At 40.4% G+C, this 24,022-nt stretch overlaps 7 protein-coding genes across 7 annotated transcripts in view; 4 read left to right on the forward strand and 3 right to left on the reverse strand.

Moving 5' to 3' along the window:
- LOC108047286 overlaps positions 1-4,542 on the forward strand; it is a 43,505-nt gene extending 38,963 nt beyond the window's left edge. The window contains 1 exon segment of the mRNA XM_017127399.2: positions 600-4,542. Coding sequence (XP_016982888.2) covers positions 600-656 — 57 coding nt within the window. The 3' untranslated portion in view covers positions 657-4,542.
- Positions 4,543-7,853: 3,311 nt separating this feature from the next.
- On the forward strand, positions 7,854-9,829 carry LOC108047291. Its single transcript, XM_017127405.2, has one exon. The coding sequence runs from the start codon at positions 7,920-7,922 to the stop codon at positions 8,865-8,867; it is 948 nt and encodes a 315-aa protein (XP_016982894.1). The 5' UTR covers positions 7,854-7,919; the 3' UTR covers positions 8,868-9,829.
- A 483-nt stretch (positions 9,830-10,312) lies between these two features.
- LOC108047290 (equilibrative nucleoside transporter 1) lies at positions 10,313-12,244 on the reverse strand. The gene has a single exon (XM_017127404.2). It carries the CDS (start codon positions 11,893-11,895, stop codon positions 10,519-10,521), a length of 1,377 nt encoding a protein of 458 aa, XP_016982893.1. The 5' UTR covers positions 11,896-12,244; the 3' UTR covers positions 10,313-10,518.
- Positions 12,245-13,304: 1,060 nt separating this feature from the next.
- LOC108047295 (tRNA (adenine(58)-N(1))-methyltransferase non-catalytic subunit TRM6) lies at positions 13,305-15,061 on the forward strand. Its single transcript, XM_017127410.2, has 2 exons — positions 13,305-14,368; positions 14,674-15,061. Exons 1-2 carry the CDS (start codon positions 13,378-13,380, stop codon positions 15,015-15,017), a joined length of 1,335 nt encoding a protein of 444 aa, XP_016982899.1. The 5' UTR covers positions 13,305-13,377; the 3' UTR covers positions 15,018-15,061.
- Positions 15,048-15,896, reverse strand: LOC108047297 (cytochrome c oxidase subunit 5B, mitochondrial). Its single transcript, XM_017127411.2, has 2 exons — positions 15,480-15,896; positions 15,048-15,423 (listed from the first exon to the last, which is right to left on the reverse strand). Exons 1-2 carry the CDS (start codon positions 15,661-15,663, stop codon positions 15,140-15,142), a joined length of 468 nt encoding a protein of 155 aa, XP_016982900.1. The 5' UTR covers positions 15,664-15,896; the 3' UTR covers positions 15,048-15,139.
- A 123-nt stretch (positions 15,897-16,019) lies between these two features.
- On the reverse strand, positions 16,020-17,617 carry LOC108047298 (cytochrome c oxidase subunit 5B, mitochondrial). The gene is made up of 3 exons (XM_017127412.1): positions 17,431-17,617; positions 16,822-16,995; positions 16,020-16,379 (listed from the first exon to the last, which is right to left on the reverse strand). The coding sequence occupies exons 1-3, from the start codon at positions 17,510-17,512 to the stop codon at positions 16,273-16,275; spliced, it is 363 nt and encodes a 120-aa protein (XP_016982901.1). The 5' UTR covers positions 17,513-17,617; the 3' UTR covers positions 16,020-16,272.
- Positions 17,618-17,766: 149 nt separating this feature from the next.
- Positions 17,767-19,873, forward strand: LOC108047269 (intraflagellar transport protein 52 homolog). Its single transcript, XM_017127377.1, has 3 exons — positions 17,767-17,879; positions 18,210-18,855; positions 19,300-19,873. The coding sequence occupies exons 1-3, from the start codon at positions 17,767-17,769 to the stop codon at positions 19,843-19,845; spliced, it is 1,305 nt and encodes a 434-aa protein (XP_016982866.1). The 3' UTR covers positions 19,846-19,873.
- Positions 19,874-24,022: the final 4,149 nt, after the last annotated feature.

The raw sequence follows: 24,022 nt of genomic DNA on the forward strand, positions 1-24,022 counted from the left end.
CCATTTTCTCGTTCGTTCGTTGAGCTGGGCGGAATATTGCGGTTCTCAGTTGAATTTAGTTGTGTTTATTTTAGTTTTCGGTTGGTCTTCCTTTTGGATTATTTTTGGCTCTTGCCTGCTGCAAGTTTTTCTTATGAGTTCTATCATCTCCCTCCATTTGGAAGCTTTTTCCCATTATTATTCTGAAAGTTTCGCCTTGAATTTTTTTGTTGCGTTTGCCCTGACATCACGTTGATCCTTTGTTTGATTCAAACAAATTGTTTTGGCTGTCCTACATATGTATGTATCCTTTGGCCAACGTTTGTGTGTGCGATGTTGTGCGTGCGTTTTGTTGGGACTTGTTGTTGCTCGATGTGTTTTCCTTTTACGCAGGCTAGATACACACACCCAGACACAACACACACACACCAAAACTTGCTACTTTACCTAAATGTTTGCTTATGCTTTGATTGTGCTTAACTATTCCATGTAAGCCTACTGTCCGTCTACCAAATTCCTCTTCCACTTTCATTCACGCGAAAGCTGTCTGTCAATTAATGTAGAAAATACCGTATTATATTTGGTGGTCTAACGGTTCATTCTCTACTCTCCAACAACAGGTGCCGCCGGAATCAAAAGCTGGTCTGGGCAATGGCGGCGATATGCAACAGCAATAAACACAGATTATGGAATCAGCAACACCAAGAATAAAATATAAAAAGTATGGAACACAAACAACTTAAACCGGAACGTGCGAACGAAATGCTTTTGTAAATTGCATTTAATGTGATTTATTAAAAACACACCCACAAAACTCACACACACACACAGAGCTGCTAAATGGCCACTCAAATACCTACACAGCAACAACATCAGAAAGAACACTAAGTTCAATGGCATTTTGTGTAAAATTAATAAGGAAAACAGCAGCAGCGAAAGCGAAATGCCGAGTGAGTGTGCACAAAAAGAGGCAAAAACAAACCAATGTGTGTATATGTATGCAGACAAAGCGAACAAAATCAACATGGTTGTGAAAACATAACTCACACAGGCACAGACCCCGACACACATACACGTACACAGATAGAAAAAACAGAAACACAAGTACAGAGAGAGCAAGCACAAAAGTAGGCAATGAAAATTTACTCGTGCTGATTTTCTTCGGTGACAGGTGCTACATGCTCTAGAATTTTTATTTACAAAGTTCTAATTAATTTTTTTTATGGTCTTTATGGTCTGTCGAATCAGTAAAACAAAGTATGCAAAAGTATTTAATTCCAATTTCACAACAATGAAAAAAGCATTGGCCTTCCGGATTGATATTATATTATATAATGCATACGTTTATACACCTTTATGAGGGATTACAAAAATCTTTATATATTTTAGCGCCCAAAATTGTTTTGCTCAAAGCTAAAGTATTACTGGAAGAATTTATGAAAATTATTTTTTCACGGGCATTTAGATAGTCGGCTGGTCCGGGATACACTTTTGTTTTGCTATACTTTTTTTTATTCAATTTAATTTATGCATTATTTGCATAATATTTCAATGAAGCGCAAACCGAAATAAAATTGAAAAACAAATTTATTGAAAGTGCTACACGTGAACCAGCTGCTCTGGTTAATCGGAAATAACCAGCATAAATCAAATCTGACAACATTCTAAATGACATTTTCTGATAGTCGAACGGTTTTATTTTTTACCAAGGAAAGTTTTCCAAAATGTAAAATGGCTCAAAGGATTGCGGAAAGTGGCCCATAAATTGAAACTGAATTTATGAACAAAGCTCATAATTGAGTCAGTACTTGCAAAATGTTTAAAGAGAGCATGCATAAAGTAAAGATTTGTGTGCTGAACTCATTTCAAAATTAAATATGCATTGAATTTGAATTGAATTCAGTCACTGTTTTAAATTAATTTACGATTTTAATTTGATTTTCGGTACTCGTAAAATTGGATACAAAATTTACTGCCCGAAACGAACAGAAAAAAACTGAACTCTCTCTGTAAGAAGGTCCAAGTCTCAGATGAAGATAAAATAATTCGTTCGCAATAAAGTTTAATTAAATCAAACGAAATAAAAACACAGCAATAAAAAGCACGAATATTTGAAACGAAAATAAGGAAAAAACAAGCAGGCCCTCGACACAAACAAAAGCAGAAAAACACTTTCGAATATATGTTTGCTGATATAAATGCATTTTCTGAAAGCAAACGGAAATATTACCAAATGGCCAACGTAAAGTTAAATTTAAAAAGGGTAGATTAAATACAAAAACCAAATTCACCAAAAATTATAAATCAAAAAACTCAATTAAATAGTATAAATGCATGTAAGTAGCTCAAACATATTTAATATATTTTTTCGTTTGTGTTACCTTTAATTTGCATTAAGGAAAAAAATAAGAGTGCGTTAGTTAAAATCTAAAAAAAAAACAAATAAAAATAGTGGGATAAGCGAATGTGAATTAAAATGATAAACAAGAATGAGAAAAAGGTCAAAAATAGCTGCGATACACACTAAACATAAAATGGGATAAAAGCAATGCTCAGAAAGGTATAAAACTCAAAATGAGGAGCTGAAGAATAGCAAATGACACCGCATCGCACATTTCGCAAAAATCTCATTTATCCCCGTTCCTTCGGATTAATTCAATCCCGCAGTATAGCGATGTGCAGAAAAGGATTAACTTTAATTAAATATTAAACACACTTTTTGAGGGGCGGCAGTTAATTAGCAACAGCTACCGTATTCAGGCTCAGTTGCGACTCTTTATTCTGTGCATGTATTTAATAACGAGTGCAAAAATCAATACAAACATAGTGAACAATAGGGCATTTAAGATAAGGACACTAAGTTGAAGATCCATTTAACAACATAACTTCAGTAAGTTCCTACAAGCTCCTCCAGAACTTTTTTATGACGGCTAATTGGCACACAAGCATATTACTCTACTTTACCATATAACCTGTTCAAGTTTCCAAAGCACATCACTACATATTTTCCACTATATTTCTATAAATATAAATGTGTGTATTCGTCTACTTTTTCTGCAGCACTGTAAAGCAATCCCAGCGGTATAGAGTTTCCCCCAACTTTCAGGGCAATTTTAATAATAAAGCCGCATTGGCCGTTGTGTGGCTTCACAAAATACAAACTCGTCCTTACATCGCAAACCCTTTCCACTCCACAGCCTCACAGGTAGGCAGTGATGTGTGCTGGTGTTGGGAAATTGCAAGCCAACATAAATTTATGTCTGCCTGACACTTTTATGTGCTGCGCTGGCGGTTTCAGCTTTTTACGTCGCGTTTTTAGACGCCAGCAGAACGCATGCCAATGTTTGGCTAAGCCGCAGGTTTTCCTGTCCACAATTAACCCGGCCAGGTGCCGCCCACACCTGTCCAGTGGGTGTGGATCGGGGTTGGGGTTTTGGGGGGACCGTGAGAAGGCGCTTATTTTTAGCCGAAAGGTCGTCTGTAGGAGCGGCTGTAAAAGGCCAGCTGCTGCTCCCCGTGTTCCCCTTCCCTTTTGACACATAAAAAATAAAGGATAAAGGTGTTTGCTTTAAATGGGCATAGGCAGTCATAAACCCCCCACTCCGAGATGAAGGCATAAGTGCGATGTTGTGTCGGAGCTATGAAAATTGAAAACGGCTCAAAAACAAAGGGAATACCGGAAAACAAAACAATTTAAATGCTTTCTATGTAGCGTACTAAGGACCAATTACCAAAGAGGCGTGCGGGGATAATTAAAAAAATATATACACAAATATGAAAATGTAGCAACGCGCAGTAGAGAATTTGCAATATATAAATAAACACACATGCGACATAATGAATATTGACTCAAATACCATTTAGTAATTATACAAGCATATATATATTATATATACAACAACTCAAATAAATATATATACACATACGGATATGTAGTTTAGTTCGTGTAGAGGATCAAGCGTTTGCATTATTCGAGTTACAACCTATAAAATCTTGTAAAAGTAAAATACCAAAAACAACACTCTGTATTGTTCAAATACCGTTGGCTCAAATCAAGCTCCACTTCTGGGCGAGCGACTCTGTAAAAATGGTAAACTGTAATATACGCCTATGCATAACTAAATAACTATACTTTGATATATGATAAATATATTTTATAAACAACTTTTACTCTTAAACAATAAACAATTTTAATACTCTATCTTCAGCCTTACCGTAAACTAAATGAAAGAATCTAAAACATGAATCTAGAAACTCCTTATGAAGAGCTCCGAAAGCTAATGTGCAAAGATGGAAATCTAGCCTAACCTAAGCCTACAACCAACGAAATCGATTAAAAGTTGTTAGTTTTGTTGTTTGATGTAAATAAGCTTTAAAGTGGTTAGCTCAATACGAATACTTTGTTTACTCCTTTCGTTAAAATGCGTTTGAGGAATACTTAAGCCGATAGCGAAAACCAAACCTTTGTGATCCAAAAAGTTTCTTCTCTTCCATGAAGCAAAAACCAAACTAACCAATATAATAATATGAATTTAAAATAAATATGTAATAACATTGACTTAATTAGCTGAGACGTTCAATAATTTCGAAAGGCATTTAGTAAAGGAAATTGTGAAAAACGAAAATACCTAAAATAAATGAAAGCATAAAAGCCAAAAAAGGAAACTGAAATAACAATCTGTTTTTCTTGCATTATCATATTTGTAAGCTAAATAAATTATACTAATACCTAATGGTAAACTGTGCCCCACTCCAACATGAATCAAACCCTTCGAGTAGTCCCTGTCCCCTCATTATCGAGCTCAATATTCCCAAAAATGTCGATCAATTTCCTGGTCTATTGGCCAACTAATCAAATTCACACCTCTAGAGTCCAAATTAAAAATGAAATATTGCACTTAGGGCCCGAAAGAAAATGGTCTGAAAATCGAAAATGTGCGCAGTGGAAAGTTGGGCAATCTGCATAAACCCCGCACCGACTTGCAGTGGCTGCGCCCAGACTTTCCTCCTGCGCCCCCTTCTTGGACACGGACAACCTACTAAAAGGCGGCACGCAAATGGCCAGAATATGTACGCCTGGCATGCAATGGCCCTCACTTGGGGCCAATGGACGAGACGGCCAAGAGGGGCTGGGAAATGGGGTTCTGGGCGGTTGCCACCCTGCTGCGAGCAGGGAAACTTTCGACTTAATTGGCCAATTGTTTGCCAAGGCGCTGAACAAGAAAAAGTGTTACATATTTGATGCCGTTTTGCACATTTCTCTCTCTTTTTACTTGCCTTTTTCCCGCCCAATGATCCGAAGCCAAAGAGGTGGCAAGTTTTAAAAGACCTCGTTTTGGCAGCTAATAATTTATCGGAGCGATTTCAGCAAGCGTCTAATTGCCACTCAGCCGGGGGTGTTGGCCCATGGGTGTCGGGAGCAAATATGAAAATTTGGTGTATAATGCACGGATGGCATGGTCGCCGTCCCTAATCACGCTTATAATTGAGCCGCAACGCTGAAAGTGTCCGGCACAAATTGCCGACCACTTAAATCGAGAAACCCAAAACGGTCTAGCAAACTTATCGATGGGTGAATAGGACCACCCACGCTGAGTTCGGGGTCACTTGTGTCACAGCGCGTCAATATATAATCAAGCAGTCGACAAAAAAGGCTGTCATTACTCTAATACTGGATTTGCTTATATGGAATAGCTTAAATATTTATTGTCAGTGTGGACGGAACTGTCAGAGCAGAAGATAATACAAAATTGGCAAAGATGATATTAGAAAAACGGCTTTCAAATACCCGATGATCGGTTATCCAATTTTAAAAAATGTGGCGCAATCTAGCGTTAAGGTATGGTTAGTATATAAATACTAACGCTGACGTAATTGTTAAACCTAATTTCTTAATTAATTTCTTAATGCTATTTGGAAAACTTTTTTGTGTGTCGATTAGTATAAGTTCGCCACAGAACATTTTTGTAAGCGTTAAATAGGTCGTGGCCAAATTTAAACTTGCGTAGGCATGAATAGAATCTTCAAGTTAAGTCTCTAGCTCGTATAGTTATCCAGATCTCGACGTTCATACGGACATGGCAAAAAACAAAAAAATTAAAAATTAGTCATTTTTCATTAAAATGGTAATTTACCAATAAAATGTTAAAGTAAATAGAAAATTAACAATTGTTCGACAAAATTGTAGTTCAACAATCTTGAACAATTTTGTTTTTATTAATTTTTATTATTATTATTATATGATATTATTTTTTGTTGTATTAAGTTATTTAGAAGTTATTTATTGACACTAACTTTTATAATTAAATTAAACTTTATTATTCAATTTTCCTGTCTGCACCGGGAATCAACCGGGGTCTCAATCATCGGAGGCTAGGCTGTTACCATTGGAACACCAAATAATGATATTTTAGAAGAAAATTTTGAATAATAAATGTTAAATAGTACTTTTTGTGTTTTAAATATTTTTTTAATTTATGGTTTAAGAGCTTTTAATGATTTTGTTTATTCTTTTGGCAGTTCAATTTTGAGAACTGCGAAATAAAAATTGTGTCAGCTTACAGCAGTCATGATGTACATATGTATATTCAATGACCTAATATTGGACCGTGGCCAATTTATGGCGTCTACGATAACTGAAACGCAAATTTTAAAAGTTTGTATTCTGGACACACCAGCTTTGCTGCTACTGCCTCCCGCTTAGTCTGCCGGTAATGCCAATTGCTGTCCCATGTCCTGACAAGGGTTCCTCCAACAGTTGGCTATTTTTGCGATATTGTGAAATCGAAACTCAGACGACGATTCAGACTATGGAGATGCCTGCCGCCTGTCAGAAAAAAGCAGAGCTCAATACTGGTGCAGGATAATGCCTTATATACGAACGCAAAATACATAAATAATTTACATTTCGCATGGTCACGCACAAATCATGTGAGGCCCATACCCAAACAAATGGAAACAGTCAGCCGGAGAACTTCGAATTTGTGTTGGGGGCTTTCGATTTTAGTAAGGGCAGATCTGGGGACGGGAGATGCGCATGCTGCGTATAAAAGTGACAGTTCAACATGGAAACCCACTCAAAATGTTAATTGATACGCATGCAAGCTGCTTGGGGGCCACGGGGCATACGGAAAGTTTTCTGTTTGCTGTCAGAGGGAAAAATAAAACGTTCAAAGGAATGATTTCTCGTGGGAGATTAAAAAGCTCAATAATGGAATTAAACTATTTAAAACAGACCATATATTTTATACATTTTACTGGCAAAATAAAACTTTGAACTTAACGTCGCTTAGCATGCAAAATTAAAAAATATTTTTAACTGTAATAACATGCTCAAAACAGCTTCAAAGGTCAAAAAACCCAATTTCTTTAAATTATATATAAATATTGTACCCAGGGAAAACAAGCATTCTGTGTTTCCTTCAAGTAAAAGTGAACTTTGAAGACATTAATAGTACTCATATTTTCACCCTTAAAATACAATTTTATAGCGTGTATGTGAGTAGTTCTAGAAATAAATGTTAAGATTTATTAATGTCAGATGCTGGCATCTATTAATCATATTTCTGTTAGAGACTGTTGGACAAACTAAAATGGTGACAATTTTAACAGTTCTTTTTGCGAACCATTTATTTTGGTACGGTGAAAAATTTATTTATTCTGCAAAAACATTCACATTAATTTCTGAATCATGATAACCTGTCGTAGTATCAATATCAACACACATTTATTTAAATAAAACCGTTATTTTAGAAGTTTCATGTTTCATTCCCATTTATACGATAGTTTATTTGTAACGATTTTTTTTAAGTTCAGAGTATTTCAATCTCGAGTTTTCCAGTATATTTCATTTAATCCGATATATTCAGTTTCTCGACACCTGGTCACATTGTCTCAAAAAATAATATTTATTATTACGATATTATAGTAGAAAATTTGCAATGGAGAGGCTGAACGATGATTGTGTGTGCAATATACTGGAGTTCCTGCCCCTCGTCGAGCAGATAAAAATGGCCCGACTTGCGCCGCGTTTCCAGGAGCTCCTCTGCCTGATTGTGTGGCGCAAGCCGCGCTACCGGAAGGTTTCCGTATCCGATTCCATGCTAGAACCCCTTTGCAAGGAAGACTACGTTTATTTCTTCGAGCTCACAAGCCCGGCGATGGAGGAGCTGTACATATGGAACGTGCACAAGAAAGCCTTCGATTCGTATTTGGGTCGCCATCTGATGAGACCCGAATTGGCCTTCTACCTACGCAGGGATTACAGCAGTCTCCGAGAGCTCTGTATCGCGGACGAGAGCATGAACAACAGCATGATCAACACGATAGCCAAGAGCTGTCGCCAGCTGCGCAGCCTGAGCGTGTCCAGTGCCTACGTCACGGGGAAACACATCGCGGGTCTGGCGAATTTGGAATCCCTGGTGGCGCCCGAGTGCTCCGTAGAACGGTCTTACCTGGCTGAGCTGCTGGAACAGCTGCCCTTGAAGCACTTGGATCTCACTTCAAATCGGCATCCCGTTGAGGCGACTATTCTGCAGGCTGAGGGCAGCAAACGACTACAGCGCCTCGGCCTATCTGATGCCCTTGACTACGGCTTCCCTCTGGCCGATGGGCTGCCTCTACTTACCCAGCTAGTGGTCAGCTACCACAAAATTAGCCCCCAGGATCAACTAGCCATGCTGGACTCAACGCGAAAGCGTGTGGAGCGATCTGAGGGCAAATTTCCCAGGCGGCTGCAATCGATATTGTGCAATGTGGTGGATGTGGAGGTGGCCCTCGAACAGATTGCGGGCCTAGAAAAGCGCCATCCAAGGGACACGCCAAAGTTCAACGAGCTGCTAAAAATCATGTATTTCTTGACGAATCCGCAGGGCGAAGATAAGAAGTAACCTTGAGATTGCCGGGGATCTTTGTCGGAATTGACCCCCCATGTTTTCCCCTGTATATACATAAATAGGTACTAGACGTCACCAGAGTGACAAATGAAACTGATATGTTTATCAGTTAGCAGCTGCTCCCTAGGGTAATTATGTGTCTTCGCAGATAAGGCTTGTTTGTTCGAGTATTTTATGTTTACCAATAAGTTTTCGGCGCCACATTCAAACAACTACATCAGTTTTGAAAAGCTACACCAAATAATTGTTTACTTTACTCTTGCAGAGAGTATTAAACTTTTCCATACATACCAAACCATGTAGTTCATATATGAAATATATTTTTTCTTCTTTAATTTTCAGAGCCCTAACGGTTTACTACCCTAACAAATATAACGACAAGTGATTAGTTAGTTTGGCTATATCTTATTTTAACGTGCGTAAGACCCTACGGTGTATAAGACAAGCCTATAGGATATAGTCAACTTTGGGCAAACAAAAATATATAGATTCTTCAAAAACAACGCAATTTAATTCATTTAACGCAATCGCTCTAATGGCTCTTAAGGATCGTCAGATCGGCCAGATTTTGTAACATAATTATTGAAAACATAAAAAATACATTTTAGAACATTTTTTATTGTTAGCTTTTACTCTGCGAAAATAAGTTACATAGAAAGTTTCTATTAGAAACCGTATTGCATAGAAACAGTATGGACCATAACAATGAACAACAATTTGTCCATTTCTTGGAAGGCGACTAATTCTAAAATTTTGACCACGATTGTTTTAATTGTGTAAACGCCACACTTGATCTGAGTTCATATAAAAAGACTAGTGTAAAAGTTTATGAGTTTTGAAAAAATAGTTCGCAAGTTTACTATAATTCATTTGAGTTTTCTGTGTTTGGTAAAAACATATTTTTAATGTTGTAAATGTCTGAATATTAATTTTTTAATAAATCGCTGCCATACTTCTCTAAGTTTGAGGATCTATTGTACGACTACTTAACTTAAAAGAAAGTGATTTTTTGCTCGTTTAAAGACTAATCGTAATCAAATAAATGTATATTTGACAAAACATGGGCAATTTTAGAATGTTATATTTTTTTCAGTTGTTGCTTATGTTTATTATAAGAGTATTTAGAGTTTCGGTTATCCCTACATTTATTATTCGTCGTGTTTTCGGTGTGCACTTCAAAGACTGCACTGATTAAATGTTTGTTATGATTGTGTGTACATATATTTGTGTCAGAACGGTAAACTTTGTTATTTTATTCAGCCGGGTGAAGCTGTGATAAAACCGAACCAAATATTCCATTGACTTGTTAGACCCCTGTCTAATTGATATATATTCTTCAATTAGGACTCAATTGTCAGACTTTTCGAGTTCCCTCATTTCTGTAGTCGGCAGTTCCCATGGGCAGGAGGTATTTTGTTGATTAAATTTGTACAACAACATTTGTAAAATTCTAATAAAATAGAACTTAAAAAAATTTATTAAATAAAAAGTGTTGAAATTAATGGTTAAAACGAAACCATCTAACCAGGTTCCAGAACTGGTCTTGAGCCCAAAAATAAATTTAATATGGGTCAAAATCGTGATACAAAATGAACAATGAAATGGTTAATTGTTAGTAAGTGTTATACGAACAAAGCATTTAAGACTAAATGACAAAAGACGGGCCCAGATACGAGAACAGCACTCCGGAAAAGATGCCCGTGATCAGCATGGCAGCTGCGTACATTCCGGCTGTGGTTTGGTACTTGGCGTGCACCGTTTGCGGGGCGTACATCATGCCCAGAGAGCTGAGATACCCGGAACTGTAGGCCATTACGATCGCGATGCCCCAGTAGACCCAATCGTTGTCGATAAAGACAGGCAAAGCACGCACTTTGTCCGGTGGGGTGTAGTTGCACATAACAAACAGGGGAATGAATACAAGGCGCAACACCACTGGCACCCACAGGAACCTTGGACCCGGCCATTGAGCCCAGGATGTAGTTAAACTGCCCAGCATCGCGAACACATTGAAGGTCAAAAAGCAGGTGAAAAGTGTGAAGTAATTTGGGCCGAAAATGAAATCCGGGTCTGAGCGATGGACGTTCGACTGGATTGACGGGAACACCGAAAGGGTCACGAAGAACGTTAGGAAGATGTTGAGCAGCTGCGGTGAGGACTTTTTGAAGATCTGCCAGTAGGGCACGTTCAGCTGTTGCTTGGAGTCCGATTTCTTCTCGCTGCTCCGGCTGATGGTCTCGTAGTGCCGGAAGAACTTGTTCAGGGGCAGGGCGAAGTATGTGTCGAAGCAGAGCAGGAGCACCAGAATGGCCGTAACGAAGTAGTAGATAGCCGCGGTTCTTTTGGAGTCAAAAATCTCGCCGCTGATCAGGGCCATGGCGGAGGTGAAGCAGCCGCTGATGTTGGACCCCAGCACCACGGCACCCGTGTACTTGATGGGCAGCGAGGCCACAATGCCGTAGATGGTGTTCTGGTAGATGCCGTTGCACACGTTCAGGAGCACAATGCACACCATGGTGGTCCAAAAGAAGATGCCAGGCCACTGAGACGAGTCCAGCATGGCCAACACAATGGTCACCAGCAGAATGACCATCTCGAAGATGATGCTGTACACGATCCGGCTGGTCAGGTCGCCGCCGAAGTTGACGAAGATGTTAAGCCAGTTGAAGATCAGGTTGGGAATCTGCGAGGCGAAGCTCATGTTCTGCATGAAGTGGGTACGGTAGTTCACGTCGGTGGCCACCGTGTTGTTGGTCCCGAACTTGAAGTCCTCGAAGTAGGACTTGGCGGTGATAAACATGTTCCACGGCATCAGCGTTCCCACGCCGTGCAGCAGGAATATAAAAAACACAATGAGATACTTGTCCTTGGGCGCTGGCAGGCCCAGTTTTCCCAACATTGACTGGGATCCCTTGCCATTGGAGTCATGGGGCGGCAGCTTGGATTCCCACGAAGGATTCAGCGTCACCGGTGCCTGTTGCCGGCCAATAAAAGGCGACTTCTCCGATTTGCCCTCCGCCATAGCTGCGCGACCACTGTTCTGATCTGGTTCGGATTTCTGGTTATGCGGGCGACAGCAGTTATTGGGGCGTATGCTAGAACCAAAACTTGCGCGGTCAGTTTTTTCTCGAGGGCCGCCAAACCGGTAAGAGGGCGGGAAGGTTTGATTTTCAACTCTCGTATGAAACCGCTCCAATTTCGAGTCTCAGGTTTGTCCTCCTTGCGGGTGGTGTGCCGGAATTAGTGGTCACGTGTAGCAGCCAACTGCAGTGCACCGAGAACTGACTGCGCGGACTGTGATTACAGAAGAGATCGCATCGAATCAAAGGTTATACATAAGGCACGCGTTCTTGTACTGTTATCGCACTCGAAGATTATCGCCGAGAAGTATCAGCTGTACTAGATCGGACGGCGGGCGTTGCCACACCGCTGAAAATTATAATTTATGGGCGTAGATGTGCGCGATTCCAGAGGGTTACGACACACATGGGCGTTGTCAGTTCATGCGTAACCGTAATGGGGTACAGAAGTTAAACCACTTCACAAAAAAATGTTACTTTTGGCTTTCACATTCCCAGTTTGTTCTATTTGTTTTCGTAATGAAAATGATAGTTTTCCATAACTCTATTTTAAGTTCACTGAATTGAGGGAATATTTGTTTGTTTTTATGAAATAAAATCAAAAGGCTTTTTAACTTAATTGGCAAACTAGGCACGTCGTCTCTTAGTGACCCCCTTCTCCACAGCCATGTTTGTTTAAAGCTGTCATAGCAACCAAGTAGCAATGAAAAAATAACAGCTTATCACAAATGAATGTAACGTATTTATTGTTACTTATGTCTCAATCGGTAGTTCTTTGTCTTTATATATGTATGATTAAAGATTAAAATCAGCGCAGTGAAAACGCTCCTCTGCAATGTTTTAAGCCAGCTGCTTAAATAATTTTGATAAATAATAATTTTAATATTTATAATAGTTGTAACATGGAATTATTTCATGATTTATGTCTAAATCGGTAGTTTTTTGTCTTTATATATGTATGATTAAAGATTAAAATCAGCGCAGAGAAAACGCTCCTCTGCAATGTTTTAGCCAATCTGCTTAAATTATTTTGAAAAATAATAATTTTAGTGTTTATAATATTTTTAAGATTGTATTATTTCATGATTTTCTGTAAGCCCGCATATTTAATTTTTTTTTTTTAATTAATTGAATTTGACTCAACAAGTAGTTGAGCTGCCAGATGGATAAAAAAACTGAAAAATAATCAAAGAAAAATAAAACCTTTATATTTAAATTGGCAAAATAATTTACTTTTTAATATATTTAACTCAAAAAATAGAAAAAAATGTTTTTATTTCCCTCCACCTGCAACAGGTGGCAAGGCTACCGAACCTTGCATGTTTTCCATCACTGAACTGTTCTTCTTCTTATACCTTCGGCGGCTTTTCGTTTGTTTAGGTGGAACACGTTGTTTATAAAGATTAAATTAAAGAATTACAACCATGGCCACCGAAGAGTCCACCCCCAGAATCCAACTGGGCGATTACATCGTCATCCAGCGCCAGAAGTACACGAAGCTCCAGAAATTCGGCAGTCTGGACACCACAGCCACTTTGGGCAAGGAGACTCTGGAGTTGAAATCGCTTTTGGACCAGCCCTACGGGTCCACTTTCAAGATGTGCGTCAAGGAGACAAAGCCTGGCAAGCGGGGAGCGCAGAGGCAGCATACGCTGGAGCTGTGCAGCGAGACGGAGCTTAGGAGCACGCGGGAGGTCCTCGGAATCTCCAGCAGTGGGGCTGATAATCGCGACATCCGCGACGACGGGGAAGCCCAGACCTTGAAACCGGAGGACATTGCACAACTGCGCGAGGAGGGCAACGATTCCAGCAAGATCATAGAGAAGCTGGTTGAGAACTCGAAGACCTTCCACAACCGCACCGAGTACTCCCAGGAAAAGTATCTGCTGAAGAAGGAGAAGAAGTACTTTGAGTTCGTACAGATCCGCCAGCCAACAATCCGACTGATGCTGGACATCTTCTACCGCCAGGATTCTGAAAAGGTGATGGGCATTCGCGTGGACACCCTGTCGCAGATCATCTCCTACTCGGGCGTCTGCGGGTTTGGCAGCTACCTGCTCTACGAGAGTGGCACCAATGGTATTTTGCCAGCGGCCATGCTAAATTCCATAGGAGCGGGTACGGAAGGCACCCTGGTGCACATGCACCCGGGAAACGTGCCCCAAAAGCAGTCCCTTCTCGCTTTGAAGCTGCCACTGGAACAGCAGCAGCGCTGCGTATCAGTTAACCTGTACTCCGTTTTGAGGGTGTTCTACCAAGGAGAAGAGGCAAAGACCATTGATCTCCCACCCGTTGAGCCCAGTGAAGAACAAGCACAGGAACTTCTGACGGATACGCTAGCAGAAGAACAGCCGGAGGCGATCGAACCGATAACCAAGAAGCCCAAACTAGAAGAAGTTAAAAGTGGGAGAGAAGGTATTTATTTAACTTGAAACGTTACGATTTTTTTTTTGATCAAAAAGCAATATTAATGATAAACTAAAAAATCTGTGATAAAAAATACAAGGGGGTTAATTAAAAATGTTTTAATTATTTTATTATTGAAAGGATCAAACTTTTGTAAAAATCACGTAGTCGCAAAAAAATCAAGAGTTCTATATTTGTAAAATGTTTAAATGTTTGGATCTACAACCAAACATAATTGTTTTGATTAATATGTTTTAATACACCTTAAAAAAAAATAAATACAAACAACGTTACTATACAATTATTCATTATAGGAGCCAAAGGCCCTCCACGCTGGCATTTGGAAAACAAGCGGGCCACGGCTTTAATGAACGCCGGATTCGACAGCCTAGTGTTGGCCCCAAAGGAGCACCCGACTAGCATCCTACAGGCTCTGCTGCCCCTCGTGAAACCATCAAGACCCATTGTGGTGTTCAGCACCTGCAGGGAGCTGCTACAGGAGACGTTCATGGAATTAAAGACTTCCGGAAAGGTTACGGGTCTGCACTTGACCTCGAACTGGCTGCGTACCTACCAGATTTTGCCCAACCGTACCCATCCAGAAGTGAACATGAGCGGAAATAGTGGATACCTTCTGACGGGCTATACGCTAAGATAGTTGTTGTGCGACTGCCAAATACATGTAAGCTTTTGTTTTGATAATATCATGCAATGTTTAATGCCCGGTGAGGTTCATGTCGAGTGTGTCTGTGTTCGTGTACAGCGCTCTGTAAAGTCGATCTAGACGGGCGGAACGTTCTTCAGTACGAAAAAGTGACCGCACTCACAACGCTTCGGTCCCTCGTCCTTTTCGATCCACATCCACTTGGGCATGCGGTCGTCCAGACATAAACAGCCAACGAGGCGGGCATCGAATGCCGATGGCACCACTGTGGGATCGTTCTCCCTTCCCGAGCCACGCCTTATGACTCTGGAGAATCCCCAGGGATCTTCGCAGCCCTGCTTGGCCAGCAGCATCTCGCGCTTCTGAATACCGGTGGCCAGTTCTTCGTCCGCAATCAGAGCTGATGGGATATACGATCTAAGTTTGGAATCTTTAATGCCTCTTCCCACCGCTTACCAGACTTTTGCACCTGAGTTGTGGATATGGGTCGCGGTCCGGGAGCAGCTACTGCTCCTCCCTGCCGCTGCAATCCAAGGCGTCGCAGCAAGGAGTTAAGTTTTCCCTCGCGCTGGGTCAAATTCGAGATCAGGCGCTTGGAAGCGGACGACGCCTTAAGTAACCGCGAAATGTACGACGACATTTTTATTGCAGCTTAAGTTAATTTCTTACCTTCAGGTAAGAGGAAATAAATAAAACTGAAGCGAGGGAACTCAAAAGTGTTTGAATGTATATTGAGACGCCTACTGCTGCTTAAAAATTAAATTATGTAAACTCATATTAAGAAATATTTGCAGTTTAGAATGAAAAAACAATCAAATAGCTTTTCGGCTTTTTTAAATTGTACCTAAATTATGTTGCCCAAAATCAGCATTATATTTTATTTATGTTTTAACATTTTGTGAGAATAATCAAAGTAGACCAGGATCTGCCGGAGAAAAGTTTGGTCAAGTATGAAATATATCTATCTATGCTGCTGTTAAATGAAATCCTTTAAAGTTCGCTCGAAATCACTTTGTTGCCTTTATTTTTCGCGTTTAGTATAGTAAATCACATCATCTCGATTGCAGTGGAGAATAAGATGGCAGAACTAAAAATGGAAGCTGAGCCGCCCGTTTTCCTTTCTAGGATCTTGGTTTTCGTTTTTTGGGTTGATGTTTGTTTATTTGGACAGCTAATTTGTTGACTTTTAGCTTAGTAGATGTTGTGTTTTTTGTTATTAATTGGTTTATTGAATTAATTAATAATAACTTTAAACAGCAGCCTTCTCCACCAGCTTGAACCAGTGACCGCACTCACAACGCTTCTGGTTGCCCTTCTGCAGCCACATCCATTGCACGTAGGTCTGATCCTCTTCGCCTAGGGTGAATACAAAGTGTTAGAATATACTGATTAAGTTTGCAGCACGATAATAGCACTAAGATTTTCAAACTTGTTTATAGTTATACTTATTTATAATAATTTTACATCTTTGGGGACAAAAGCGAAATTAATATTTCAGTTGAATTACGTTTTTACATCTTAACTTGCCTCATTAGTTAAAAACAATTTTAAAATTGTTCAGTAAGGGGATGATGTACAAACTGATAGTCATTGTTATCATTCTAACTCAATGTGCCAAAACTTTAAAATTAAATCGGTTTGTATGTAGTTTTCTAAGATACAAATGCTCATATTTCTTTGTATGGATATGAACTAAAGGAGCAATATCGTGTCTTTTGAAAGAGGATATTACAAGGTTCTGTCCTACAAATACAAAATCTTCTGTGCTAGTATCCTGAACGTTCCTACGTATACTCACAGATGCAGCCAACGATGCGGGCATCGAAGGCCGATGGAATCAGGTTGGGGTTTTCCTTGGTGCCGGCGCCCCGCTTGAACACCTTCATGTCAAAGGGATTATCGTTGCCGGCGGCCTTGAGCAGCAGCTCGCGCTTCTCGATACCAGTGGCGTGCTCCAAGGGATCGTTCATCACTATAAGGCAGAGGAAGGAGAATAGGAAAATTAGCTCACAAATTGATAAGCGACTGGTCCGTCAGCTGGGCGGCTGGTTACATAAACAGCAGACGCCCCAAAGCCAGGAGCGGCGTTGCAGGTTGGAGAGCAGGAGGAGCGATCCCGGTGAGCTTCCATGGAGGTGCTAACTCCGCACTGGTGTGCCGCTTCCCCCTCTCCGCTCATAAGTCGCACATTACCCTGCGCATAGTTATTACATAACCTCGCACTTTCCGATGGCACTTTTCTCGGGAACGAAAACGGCAGCTTCCCCGGGAAAAGATTGCAACGACTAGGTGTCTCCCCAGTAGCCATCCATAATTATGCAATTCCAGCACAGATTCGCGACAATTTTGGCGAACGTGACCGAAAAGCAGCTGTCCGTGGGATTTCCCTCTGGTTTGCTCCACTTACTTTTGCAGAAGCGCACGGGCGTGTAGGCAACATTCTGGCGTGCGGCGGTACGAAGCGCCATGCGTCCACAGATCGATGCCATTGTTCGTTTTGCGAAAATTTCGGTCGGTCTTAAAGCGTGAACACCAAAAATTCTTTCGTAATTTTTCACACAGGGGGACTTAAGGACAGTGTGCGAAAATCATCCAACGTTAAGTGTTGCAAAACGCCCGTATTTTGACTTATCGACAGCGCGGCGTTGCCATGTGGTCCACCAGAGGGCGCCACAGCGTTGCCGGGCAACAAAAGGTAAAACCAAAACAAATAATTAAAAACTTTTCTGAATGTGCATCCAAAATGTCCAACAAGCCGATAATCTGCTTTGATACATCAAAAAATGAGCGTTTTCAAATATCAGACAACTACAAAATGATGCATCGCAAGCTGAAGGCCAATTGGAACGTGGAACAGTCAGTATCTTAGAAAACTTGAAAATAGTACCTCTTATCTGCTTCATTTGGCGAAAAAACCCTGTTATTTTAATAAACGTTTGAGAAAACATTTATAAACTTTTTAGCCAATAATTGTTTTATCAAAATTGTATTGGCAAAACCTTTCACTTTGAGTATTAATAATGCCAATATAAACCGCGGGCTTGGCGCGCGCATCCCTGATTTCAAACATATTAGATTCTTGAATAATAACATAAGATAATAAAATAGCTCTGTAATTGATTAACTGAATTCAATTACTGAAAAATTCAAAAACTTGTGTTTTAATAACGTATATCCTATCCGCAGAAACGATGCGGAGCTCAGAAAGGAGCGCCTTGCCCGGGTAAAAGTGTTTGTGCTCGCCGGACCCCAGGATCGATTCACCGAGGACGAATTCGAGGTGCTAAAACACTACGTGGAGGTGCAGGGCGGCAGTCTGCTGGTGCTCCTGGGCGAAGGCGGGGAGCCGGAGTTCAATACCAACGTGAACTTCTTCCTGGAGCAGTACGGGATCTACATCAATGGGGACAATGTGGTGCGACCGCATTACTACCGGAACTTCCATCCCAAGGAATGCATTGTGGGTGGCGGCGTTGTCTGCGAATCCATGTGGCGACATCTGCTCAAGTTGGACATAGAGAAAGTGGACTACGATTTCAGTGACGAAAAGTATAAGATACACTTTCAGTATCCTTACGGGGCCACTCTGAACGTATCTGAGCCTGCGAATGTCCTGCTGACCACGGGTCCAGTAGTCTATCCCTTCAATCGCCCCTTAGCTGGCTATTTTACAAACGGGAAAGGTGGAAAAATCCTAGCATTGGGCTCGGGCTACATTTGGCACGATAAGTATCTACAGGACAAGACCAACGATGCCATATTTGAGTATTTGCTGAAGCTGCTCGGAGGAGACGAGATCAGCTACAGCCATTTGGATTTTAATGATGTCGAGGTCAGTCCAAAAACTTAGAATTTAGATAAGCATTTTGGTGGGAATTTCAATCGAGCTAGTATGGGGGTTTGGTTGGAGTAGTTTTTTAGAAACCAAAATACTGACTAAAATAATAGGCCTGTTTAACTAATTATTGATTCAAAATAATAGTTTTTTTTGAACTTAAATTAAAATCTTTAAGTTGTTTTATTATTTGACCATATCTTGTTTCATATTTTTTCCCTTTGCGCAAAGAATTAGAGGAAAATAAACTAAAATTACGCCAAAAATACAAATGTTCATAGCAAAAAAGGTTTATTGTCGATACTCTTTTGTAGTTTAACGACACTTTTGTTATTGTCATACGTTCTTATTTTATGTACCATTTGATTACCCGTATTATAAGACAATTTTTTAACAATGTAAAATGGGGGCTCTCCAAAACTTTTTTCAAATCTTCTCCAGCTCAGCGACAATAAGCACTTCACCGACCTGGCGTTTCTGGCCGACATGCCCAGGGCCTGCCTCATTGACTCGATCGGAACCGAGATGCCCACTGACTTCAAGCAGATGTTCGAGATGAAGCTCTGTGCTCTGAGCAACCACTTGCTCAAGGAGGTCATCGATGCTTACGAGCAACTGCACGTAAAGTACGAGCCGTTGAAGATAATCAAGCCGCAATTTGAGATACCGCTGCCCAACCTCCAGTTGGCGACGTTTCCGCCGATCTTCAGCGAGCCGCCCGCTCCTCCGCTGGAGCTGTACGATCTCGACGAGACCTTCAGCGGAGCTCGATCCCAACTGGCGCACATGACCGGCCAGTGCCTGCAGGCGCTGCAGTCAAAAGAACCCCAGAGGAGGTCCCTCAACCCTCGGGAGCTGGAGAACTACGTGAAGGAGTGCGCCAGAATCACGGCCATTGTGGACGAGCGACAAGATATGGCCGCTCGAGAGATACTCAACATCGTGGCCCGCCAGATTGTCAGCTACAGGCCATACGCGGAGGATTAGGACGCTCCGATTACCTGCAGGGCGGCACATTCCTGGCAACGATTTTCGGGCCAATCAGCAGAAATAGAATTATGTGAATATAAAATATAAAATTGAAAACCTAGTCTGTTTTATGTAAACATGTTGGCGACTCCAATTCAAACATGGCCGGCAAGCCAGCGAACTAATGCTCCTCTGTTCTGCGCAGAGCTCCCGAGTTGAATTACACTGAAGGCAATTTTTGGAGTGCGGGAAACACAAAACCTGTGGGAAGTAAAGCTATATTGCTGCTCTTAGCAGCGGCTCTCCCATCGTTTAGTACGAAAATTGTTTACTTAACACAATTAATTATTTGTATTAATATTTCCCCGGACGCCCTTGCCCCGCTGATCATCCAAAAAATACCCCGAGGAGCTGTTCTGTTTTTAGGTGCTAACAATTTGTTTCCGCTTTTCTATAGGGGAACCCGCGTCCCTAGCTGCTAATTGGGATAAGAGGCCGGGGAGAGGGGGGCTTGAGTGTGTGAAACCACTAGTTAATGTTTGTCACAACAAATCTTGTCATCAATCTGGGGTCCCCAGGGGGAGACAATATCAGAGGGAGGTGTCTGGTAAAAAACTATTGCACAACTGACGGTTGTAAATTTTTAGATTTTCTTTAACAGTGGAAAAGAATTCTCTGGAGCTTAGGTCGATGCAGGATTCGTAAAGGAAAGGATCGTATTCTCCTGAACCCAGCTGTTGATATTGAAGATTTGTTATTATTTACTGAGGTAAACTAATGTCCTTAAAATCCATATAAAATGCCATTAAAAAGAAAAAAAAGCTTGCTAATTTTTTTTTGTAAAAGCAAAATGATTTTATACTTTTAGGCCCAAAATATTTTAGTACTACATCGAAGTCCGTCTTTAAAGAAAAAATCAAAAAAATCCCCAAAAAATATATAAAAATGTGTTTCAAAAATGTCGGAGTTAATTTTATGTAAAGGCTTTTGAATAAATTTTATTAAAAAAGATGCTACATTGTCTATCGAAACTTTTTATATTCAAAATTTATCAATGGGCTTAGAAATTTTATAGGCAAAGTAATATTGACTAATAGCTCTTAAGTTTATAAATGTGTGATGGTCAAAAATGTCGGACTGGCAAATTAAGCATTCTATAATGTTTTAATGTAATAAGAAATTAAATCTTTAAAGGAGCAAAATTAACGGAAACTTGTTTCTTTAAATTGTTTTCAAAATAAAGAGTTTTATAAAAATCTGCTATAAGGATCTTTCTCTGAGTTTCCTTGAGTTTAAACAAAATCGGATAACTAATCCTTTAGATCCCATATTTTTCTTTGTATTATACATTTTAGTAGCAGTGTATAAGCTAAAACATTCCCAATACCATTTTATTATAAGAACGAACGATCTGGCAAAATTCCCCGTCCACAAGCTAACTTTCTTTTTCGATTATTTTTACCTTATTTCAGTTTAGACGAAATTTTTTAAAGGTCCTTTGAATGTTTTGTTTTCGATTCAAGCTAACCTCATTCCACCCAAAAGCGTCCCTCGAATGTCTAAGAGTGGTGACCCCGACCCCTGACAACGGCTGTTCAATCAATCAATACTGAAAGTTCCCACACCGCAGGCGGGGAACCCCACGGTTCTCCCGACCTCTCCCCTGTGCGTTGGCCATTTTGTTTGCTATTTCTGTTTGGTTTTTCTTGGGCTGACCGCTAAATATAACGTTGGACGGCTAAGCCGAGAAGGTGGAGACTCGGTTCGGGGTGCAATAATCTGTCAGGGGAAAAGAGGTTGGGCTGAAATCGGATACGAGCCAAGTAGGAAGTTACCTTGAGTGCATTTCTATATATTGACAGTGACAATGCCCGCCCAAGTCCAAGTTGCAGTTCATTCATGGTTTCAGTCGGTTTTAGATTTTTTTTTCATTTTTAATGCAAACAGGTTCACAGGCTCAACGCACAGAAGCCGCACAAGTTTTTCCCGGCTGCTCATTCTCATCCTCGTTCACCTTCCACTTTTCCTCAGCCATCTGTCCGCCAAGAGCTGTTTCATTAACTGAAGGGAAAAACGATTTCATTTCGATTTTGTTTGCCAAAAGAATCCAGCTGTATTTACCACACTTCCGTTCTCTCAAAACCAAGGGCAAATATTCGGAAAAGTCCTGACTTCTCTAGTTGTTTGTTTGACTTTTCATCGGGACCCCTTTCCACAGCTGGGATTTTCTTGGATCCGTCTTTATAAATTGGTTTCATTCCAAGACTGTCCAACATTTGTCACCTGTATGGACCTTGTATGGGTGGCGGGGAAATTCCGGGAAAACCCTCATGGAGCACGCCGTGATGCGGGTCGTCGCGACATCATTTTAATTAAATTACAGCCACCAAAACGTGCGACACTATAATAATTTTTATTCATTGTCAAAAATGGGCAATCATAAAAAACAACACGTCTGCATCGCAGCTGGCGAAGGTGGAGGTGTGGGTTAATCTGGGGGAGCGGAAAGTGGCCGGGGCAAGCTGGCCAGACACATCCAAAGCATCCACAACCATAAACACACACACACACACGCTCACTAAAGGGAATGTAACAATCAATTAACAGGCCAGATAGGTTCAGTTCGGAGATTTCGATTAACCCTTGGCCAGAGCATTGTTCTGTCCATATCATTTAACTCCGAATATGCCTAGCCTTCATATTTACTGACTTTAAATTAAAAGGATAAAACATACACCTGGCAAACACATAAATGGTTAATTTGACAGGCCAAACAACTGTTACGTAGTAATGCCTTTATTTTTAATTATTTATATAAGCATTTGGAAGGGAAATTAGTAGTCCTTAAAGACAATTAAGATATAACTCTCGGGAAAGCAAATTTCCTTAATTAAATGAACTTAAATTGAGCTGAATGTCACAAAATGTAGGAAAGCTTCTCTCTGAAAAAGAGTGAAATTAGATCAAGAATATAGTGACTTAATAGTTAAGATATCCGATTACACAACGAAGTATAATCAATTTTTTGTTTCAAAAATTATATTTTTTGGTTCTTATTTAATTTTTGATAAGCTAGATATACAATTTTATCTTGTTAAATTTGCGCTTATTTAGTAGAACTATTGTCGATAAATTGTATAATTTTGACATTGCGCAACTGTAAAAAATTAATTACTTAGAAAATTAAAAAAAAAAGGAAAAAAGTACTAAAACCGAAATTCTACCTTCAATAATTATACGAAATAACAATATGAAAAAGGATACGCGGCATATGTAAACGTACTTACCATTAAGTCAATTAAATTTTTTTTTCAATATTTCACGACATCGCCCTTCAGAAAGTTGGCAATGATTTTTAATAGGAGGGACATAAAATAAAAAAAATATGCATTTGCTTAATAAGTGCGGTATAACTTTTTTAAGAATGTTTTTTAGACGTGTTTCTCCATCAACCCCTAAACACCGTTTTTCAAATACATCATTATCCAATGCAGCAGCCTGAATACATTTGTAATGATTTCGACAGTCGGGCGTTCTGGGCCCCTCTCACCCACGACAGGGTTAAAGCGGTCCGCCAACCGTTGACCCAAGCTTGGCTTGGCACGCTTCTTCGTCTGCCTGGCTCTTTGTCTTTGTCGCCCTGTTGTTGTTTTTTTACTGGCCAGGTCCAGGCTTTGTTGTTGTGGCTGTCGCTGTGGGGCCCAATGTCAATGTCTATATGGCGGGGCCATCGTGGCCATCATCGAAATAGAAAGCTTGTCTTTTATGTTCTGGCATTGTTATTAATTTATCATTAAGTCGCCGTTGTACAACAAGCTCTAATGATGCGTGTAAATGCTAAACAAATCACACACTCCGCCCCCCGCTCCCGCTCCCCGTGCCCAGAAAATACAGCATCAAAGTCGAACATCAAACATCTCACACCAAGCAAAAAGGAAATGCTCGAAGCGCGTGTACAATTTAAAATGAAATAAAATCAGACTGCGCAGCTTTCGAATTTTTATGAGCTTGTTGTGCTTATTAGTCGCACCACGAGAAATGGCGACAGGCCACAACATCACCAAACACCACAACTCCAACAAAAACAACCAGAACAGGAACAACAACAACAACAAACACTGCATCAGCCACAACATGCATTTCCACGGCTAATTTTTCACGCGCTCTCCGTCTCCATTCCCAATCCCAATCCCAA

Source organism: Drosophila rhopaloa, unplaced genomic scaffold, assembly GCF_018152115.1.
Source record: "Drosophila rhopaloa isolate 14029-0021.01 unplaced genomic scaffold, ASM1815211v1 contig_2, whole genome shotgun sequence".
In the NCBI taxonomy this organism is placed as follows: Eukaryota; Metazoa; Arthropoda; class Insecta; order Diptera; family Drosophilidae; genus Drosophila; species Drosophila rhopaloa.